This window comes from Hyalella azteca, unplaced genomic scaffold (genome assembly GCF_000764305.2).
Source record: "Hyalella azteca isolate HAZT.00-mixed unplaced genomic scaffold, Hazt_2.0.2 contig4312, whole genome shotgun sequence".
In the NCBI taxonomy this organism is placed as follows: domain Eukaryota; kingdom Metazoa; phylum Arthropoda; class Malacostraca; order Amphipoda; family Hyalellidae; genus Hyalella; species Hyalella azteca.
This window is the reverse complement of record NW_025934532.1, coordinates 33,341-41,122: the sequence shown is the minus strand read 5'-3', so window position 1 is coordinate 41,122 and position 7,782 is coordinate 33,341. Positions and strand designations below refer to the sequence as shown.

At 41.9% G+C, this 7,782-nt stretch overlaps 1 protein-coding gene across 1 annotated transcript; it reads right to left on the bottom strand.

Moving 5' to 3' along the window:
* Positions 1 to 1,159: 1,159 nt before the first annotated feature.
* On the bottom strand, positions 1,160 to 2,047 carry LOC108664408 (cell wall integrity and stress response component 3-like). The gene has a single exon (XM_018150984.1). The coding sequence runs from the start codon at positions 2,045 to 2,047 to the stop codon at positions 1,160 to 1,162; it is 888 nt and encodes a 295-aa protein (XP_018006473.1).
* Between the last annotated feature and the right edge of the window lie 5,735 nt (positions 2,048 to 7,782).

Here is a 7,782-nt window from a genome sequence, read left to right as displayed (position 1 = left end):
TCTAATTTCAGACACAGAAGCTTAGATCCTGATCGATGCAGAGTGAACTCCCTCAGCTTCAAGCTTCATGTTTGGGACGAAGTCCACCGTCAATTTCCTCATCCTGTTTACTGTTGCGAGCAAAATATTTGCTGGCAATTTACGGACAATTTACCGGGAACGAAGTTCCGGCTTACACAGCACGACGCCAGGAGGGACTGTCCGCAAGTTGGTGGCTTGGTGGCAAGTTTGGCCGCGATGGACACACGTGCGTCTGGTCCGGCCATTGATGGTCCGTCCATCAATGGCCGGTCCGTCCATCCATCTATGATGGACGTCCATCCATCTATGCCGTCCATGAGCCTGGTCCGTCCATCCATCTATGATGGACGAAGGACAGGCCTGAAAGCATTTTCTTACTTTAAAGACATAATGACTAAGATATGGCAATATGACATCTAAAGGACTTAATTTTGATCTGTTATTACTAAAAAACACGAAGACAAGATTGGGATCATTAATTTATTTAAATTGTGACATGTTTAAACTCCAAGGAAAATTGAAGTCGAATATACTATAAATAAAATTTGAATAGTCTTGTCATTAGACACGCTACTAGAAGGCCAAGGACCCCAATTATTTTATAGGGTAAGTGCCAGGCACTACCCACACGGTATGCAAGATCGGATGTGAAAAGAGACTGAAGCTGGGAATTTATTGCAGGGTAAATTGATAACATGATGGTCTTCGACATCAAATATCAAACTATAGAATAATAGCTTAAATACTACCTTCGGCAGTGTACATAAAAAGGATCTTGGTGCCAGGATCTCGTGAATCCTGACAGTTTTGAGGATCAGCCAGGAGATAATAAGGATCAGGAGGATTGTCAAGGTAGAGGGAAAGTTATAATTTTATTAAAAAATAAAACTCGCAACATGTGCCACAATAAAATATCATTAATGGACTTGTATTGAGACACGGTATTCTAAGAACAAGACGCGTATTGGATCGTTAACCGGCTGGTTATGAGACATGTTCTTACACTAAAACATGACGGCAATATTGTCTTGCCTCGAGGCATGTTCCTAGTCTAGAGGCGTGAGACAAATAGTCATTAACGTCCAGCTAATTGAATTGAAATAGGCCTTGGATTTAGCCTAGCCCTGATTTGGTTAGGTTAGGAAGACTTCTGATCTGCAGCAGTGGTCAAGGAAGACTTCTGGTCTGCAGCAGTGGTGAAGGAAGACTTCTGTTCTGCAGCAGTGGTCAAGAAAGACTTCTGGTCTGCAGCAGTGGTGAAGGAAGACTTATTGTCTGCAGCAGTGGTCAAGGAAGACTTCTGGTCTGCGGCAGTGGTCAAGGAAGACTTCTGGTCTGCGGCAGTGGTCAAGGAAGACTTCTGGTCTGCAGTAGTGGTCAAGAAAGGCTTCCGGTCTGCAGCAGTGGTCAAGAAAGACTTCTGGTCTGCAGCAGTGGTGAAGGAAGACTTCTGTTCTGCAGCAGTGGTCAAGGAAGACTTATTGTCTGCAGTAGTGGTCAAGGAAGACTTCTGATCTGCAGCAGTGGTCAAGGAAGTCTTCTGGTCTGCAGCAGTGGTCAAGGAAGTCTTCTGGTCTGCAGCAGTGGTCAAGGAAGACTTCTGGTCTGCAGCAGTAGTCAAGGAAGACTTCTGATGTGCAGCAGTGGTCAAGGAAGACTTCTGGTCTGCAGCAGTGGTCAAGGAAGACTTCAGGTCTGCAGCAGTGGTCAAGGAAGACTTCTGGTCTGCAGCAGTGGTCAAGGAAGACTTCTGATCTGCGGCAGAGGTCAAGGAAGACTTTTTGTCTGCAGCAGTGGTAAAGGAAGACTTCTGATCTGCAGCAGTGGTCAAGGAAGACTTCAGGTCTGCAGCAGTGGTCAAGGAAGACTTTTGGTCTGCAGCAGTGGTCAAGGAAGACTTCTGATCTGCGGCAGTGGTCAAGGAAGACTTTTGGTCTGCAGCAGTGGTCAAGGATGTTTTCTGGTCTGCAGCAGTGGTCAAGGAAGACTTCTGGCCTGCAGCAGTGGTCAAAGATGCGGTGGTCATCGGGGATGTGGCCAAGAAAGCCTCCGCTCCTCGTGTCCCGGTTGAAAATTAGCTGCGGCTTTTGGGTGGATGAAGGCTGGCCAAACGTCGACCTACCCTAAGTCGGCTGTAATTTTTATTAAGGAAGAATCCTCGGGCGCTTGATATTCAGGAGCGGTCGAGCAGCAGGTGCTTTGGACTGCAGAAGTTGGGTCGTGTCAGGATTTCCTTATTATCATAATAGAATGGGACTGGTAAAAGAGAAGTTCAGTTACTGCTATCACGTACCGGACGCCTGAACTGAACTTAAGAGCACTTAGCTCTAATGAAATAATATGCCGAGTCATTCCGTGTCCCGATAGCAGCCATCTTTGCTCCACTCCCCACCTCAACAAATGAGCATTTTTTAATGCACTGATTTTAGACCAGAAATTTTGCTGTCTGATCGGGGGTCTCACAAACAAGAAGGCAACGACATAGCAAAAACTAATATGGTTAGAACTTAGGACCGCTTGCTGCTGTGCTGGCTGAAGCTATACCTTCTACCGCCGTAGGTCACTCTCCAGGGCCTATACTTTCAAAAAAAGTTAGGAGATCGTAAGTTCATCAGCCAATCATTGACGGCCTTTCAAGCAACATCCACCAATCAAAGACAAGAAAATAGAGCGTAAGTACTTACGTTCACTTAGCTAGTTTTGAAAGTATGGCCCCGAGAACATAACTTTCAACTTAACCCTCTACCGCCGGATGTCACTCTCCGGGAACATAACTTTCAATTTAACCCTCTACCGCCGTATGTCACTCTCCGGGAACATAACTTTCAACCCCTCTACCACCGTATGCCACTCTCCGGGAACATAACCTTCAAATTAAATTATACGCAAACTATTGAGTGTAGCAACCTGAGGACGTTTGTACGCAACAGATAACGTTTCAAAATTGAACGTGGCGGCAACCATCAGTGCTAGTTATTTTGCGCTGACGAAGACGTATCCTTTTTGGGAAGTAGGCTTGTGACAATATTGCTCTGGTTATTTATGTCAGGCGGTAGAGGGTTAAGTAATATGTATCGTCTCAAAGCTCATGTAGGAATGAATAACTGAGATTTTCGACGTTGCTAATAAATGGTGGAAAATTGTGTATTTGGCTGTGGTGTACCGTGTTAAAAATTAGCGTGTCCATTCTAACAAAAATTTACGGATCCTCAATCGTATTTTGTGGAAAGTTCTATAGGGACCGAGTTCTGGACTGAGGTTGGATTGGGTCAAGGGTCGGGTTTTTCAGTTCCGTTTTGTCCGGTTACCGCCTCATGGTAAAAAGTTTGGCTGTGCCCTTTTCTCTGCTAAACTGGCCTATGGGACTACCCAACAACATGCTGAGGACTTGGTCTGCCTCTGTGTTGCAAACTGAAGGGTTCTGTCCGAGTGTTTGGCTATGGGGCGACCTCCTGAGTGCTGTAAGTCAATAACGCTTTGTAAGGTGTTTTTTCTCGTGATTTTTGCAGTGAAATGACATGCTGAGACTTGGCAGTGTCCATCTGTGCAGCAAGCTCTGGAGGACACTGTAATCAGGCGTTGCAAGCGCTGGAATCGGGCATTGGTCTGGTATCGTGGCCATCGTTGTCGGGTGCAGCGTGCCTTATTACGAAGACCACGCCTGTTGTCTATGCATGTGTGCAAAGTGCACCCTCGCACCCGCTTCAACGTGAACGAATCATTGTTATGTGGACCTGGGGAGGACGATAATCCGAGTGTTTTGCGGGCTCTTCTGGTGAGGCTCTCGTGGTTGAAGAATTTGGGTTCACTTGGTTGGAGGATATGACGCGCTTTACGCTAGTGTCATGATTGTCATTTCTACATAAATGAGAGTCATTTTCATGAAAATGACTCTGCCAGCTGAAATCAGCTGCTGGATTAGCAGCACAGCGACCCACGCTCGTGTGATGATTACTCCTCGATAACAGGGGCAAAGTTAAATCCCGGTCGGTGATGCATGGTCTGGGATGCATGGTCGGGGATGCATGGTCGGGGATGCATGGTCGGGGTTGCATGGTCGGGGATTGTTCTTAAAGATCTGAATACATTGAAAAATATTGATAATAAAAAAAGGAGCTGCTATGATGTAACTCAGTAGTTCCCAAACTTTTTCAGGCTGGCGCCCCCTTTGGCTCCCTAGTGAATTTCAAGCGCCCCCCGCAGACATAGGCCTACGCCTCTCTTGAAATTTAGTGCGCTTCAATTTTAAAAGATTAAGGTTAAACACAAATGTGTATTCCACAAATAGAACCTCATTTAGTGAACCAATATGTTTTTTTAGCTGTTTTAACTGTTTCAGCACTAGAAACCTAGGACGTCGCGGGCGAATTTACGGTTGGACTCGTGGCCGGTCTCACGACTAATCGGCAAATTCAATTATCAAGTAATATCTCCCAAACTAATGAACGCAGCTCTATGAAACTTTGAACACGTATTCATCAGAATCTAACGGTGATGTTTAGCTCGTAAATTTTTTTATATTTCACCTTCATTTGTGAGTTACGCGTATATTGCGAAACCGGCCGAAATTTGCAGTGTTCAAAGAATTTCTTCCAAACTATTGAACAGATTTGAACGAAATTTTGAATATACATTTCTAACTACCAACGGTGATTTTTTAGCCTATAAAATTTTTCGATTTTACCTTCGTTTGCGAGTTTTTTTTTTGTTTCACCGTCATTCTTGATTTTACACTTCCTTATATTCGGCTCGTATCGCCGGATAATTTGTCACTTAAATTCGCGGCGATCAAGAAATTTCTTCTAAACTACAAAACAGATCTCAACGAAACTTTGTCTATAAATACCTAACCCTTCAACGGTGATATTTGGCTCGTGAAAATTTTTCTATTTTGCTTTCGTTCGCGAGTTATACAGATATAGGAGGAACGACCGGCTTTTCTACCGGCCGGTGTAACCTAGAGCCTTATACGTATAGCCGTATAACTCGCAAACTAAATCAAAACGAAAAAAAATTAAACATCACCATTGCTGAGGATAGGTATTTAAATACAAAGTTTCGTTCAAATCTGTTCAGTAGTTTGGAAAAAATTTTTTAATTACTGCAAATTTAAGCACGTATTGCTGTTTAAATAACGAATGAAAGTGAAATGAAAAAAAATTGCGAACGAAGGCACAATCGAAAAAATTTTCACGAGCTAAACATTACCGTTCGGTAGTTAGGACTGTAAATTCAAAATTTCGTTCGAATCTGTTCAGTAGTTTGCAAGAAGTTCCTTGATCACTGTGAATTTCGGCCCGTATTGCCATATAACTATGACAAAAACAAACGATGGCAAAAGTCAAACAATTTTTACTAGCAAAACATTATCGTTAGGTCCTAATGAATACGTGTACCAAGTTTCATCGAGTTAAGTTCATTAGTTTGAGAGATATTTCTTGAGCATTGAATTTGGAAATTGGCCGTCAGACCGGAAGCGAGTTCGGCCGCTAAATTGTCCGAGACGTAATCCCAGGAAAGGTTAAAAAAACAGATCTTGGTGAAAAAAACCATCGCTGGGTGTCATGATGTGCTGCACGTGTTTTGTACAAATCGTCAAACAAACGTTCGAACTTTTCACTTCGGACTGCCGCCCCCTACCGCCCCCTTAACGCCCTCTTCTTCCTTACCGCCCCCCAAAATCTTTCCACCGTCCCTAGGGGGGCGATATCGCCCACTTTGGGAACCACTGATGTAACTCAAGTTACGAAACAAAGCTACCATGCAAAAATAGAAAATATATGTGGGTTGTGGTATCTGCAATTAAAATGAATTTGAGAAACATAAAACTAAAGGATGAATAGAAAACGCAAGCATAATAACAAAACCGTTAAACCTCTTTTGGCGTGAAAGTATCTAAAAACAAGCGGGGTGAAAGGCAGCTGCATGGTCTCTTGGGTGTCCCATCCTTAACAAACAATACAAAGTGTAGATTTGATACTTTCAGTGGGTATTGAAGGTGGGAAATTTAGAACTATCATTGCCGTATATTTTCTGAACCTCAGAAATGTACCTCTGATAGAGTACTTAATACGCCACTTAGACGAGGTTTACAACGTAAATTCGTTTACCTGACGCTGTGTTAGCGAATAAAATTATTTTCTTCCTTCGTGACGATATTCATTCGGTGAATTTTTATTCTGCGTGGCATAATTTTGTATATTTTCATGTTCATTCTTCCATCTTTTGGAAGGGTAGGATTTTTTTAGGAATGTTTTGTTTCTTAGTTTCCGAAGTTCCGCCCGGTTTGTCTTCAATAAATAAACATGGCATTCGAAGCCTTCAACTTATACGTTTAGTCAGATTCCTTTATTTTTAGCGCATTTTCTCATTTATGGAATAAATGTATTATTGTGCTCGCCATGTCCGTCTGTCTGTCTGTCCGTCTGTCCGTCCGTCCGTCCGTGACCTCAAGTTTTCGTCAACGAGAAAATGCGCTTTCTGTCACTCACTGCAGTGAGTACTGAGTTATATTTTTTTATCTTTGTTAAATCAGCCGTGAGTCATAACACGCCTCGTCTCATATCGTTCCTCATTTATTTAGTGATAAAATAGATGTGTGGTAAGCTAACAAACAATAATTGCATTCATCCAAATTAGCGTTCACCGAGTATTAAATTCATAACATTTTGACCATTTGATCGTTCGTGCCATTAAAGTTACTACTGAAGATACTTTAAATTCATTAAAAAGCTGTGAACAACAAGACCTAATTACGGACCTCTCATCTACTGTCGAAAGATTTCGTCCATATCTCAAATTGGGAAATTTAATAAGAATTTGAGAAAAGAAGCAAAATTTCCGATGAGTTAGTTTTAGAAGTTAGAACCCACAGTTTTAATACAGAGGAGGCAAGACTTATAAGTGCCTAATATATATTCGTAGTATACTACTGACTAATATATAGCAGTAGACTAGTAGTATTATATAGACACATTTATAATACGAGTGACATTGGCATATTAGTGACTACTCACCAATTTACTTTCGTACACAAAATTATGACATTTCTGGTTTTAGGCAATATTTTCTCATACATAATTTTTCGAAATATTGATTGATTGATTTTTGAACATAAGTAAACAAGATCGTCCCTAAATTTATTCTTTTATCTGAACGGCCTTTAAATAGATGCCTATTAGCTTGCAATTATTCATACGGTGACAACAAAATAATTAGCTCATTTGACCGATGTAAATAAAAGAGTCATCCAGATATTTTCTTCGTTTTCTTCTCCTGCTTTTTATCTATGACTCTTCTATAGGCCGAAAAACTTTGGTTATATTCAATTTGTTACAAATTCAGTGCTTCATTAAGAAACATTCTACATTGCGATAATCAATTTGAAATTGTATTATCATAAAACTATAAATTACGAATGGTTATTGTTACAATCGCGTATGTAACGGTTACTACGACGGAGCACGCGAGATTGTGTGTGATATTGTTACATATTAGCAATCATGGAGCGCCAGGTTCACACAACGCATCAGGCTAACCTGCAGAGCTGGGCAGCGCTACTTGGAAATGTAGCGGCGCTACCGCTACCGCTACATGCTCTAAATATAGCGGGCGCTACCGCTACCGCTACACTCACTAGATTGTAACGGGCGCTACCGCTACCGCTACAGTAAAATGTAGCGCGCTACATTAGCCGCTACAATGGCCAAAATTATTGGAAATCTCTAAATATTTATTGTTCTGCTATTGGGATTTACTCAT

Coding starts and splice junctions, on each gene's coding strand:
- LOC108664408 (XM_018150984.1), bottom strand. CDS start 2,047: ATGACCACCGCATCTTTGACCACTGCTGCAGGCCAGAAGTCTTCCTTG.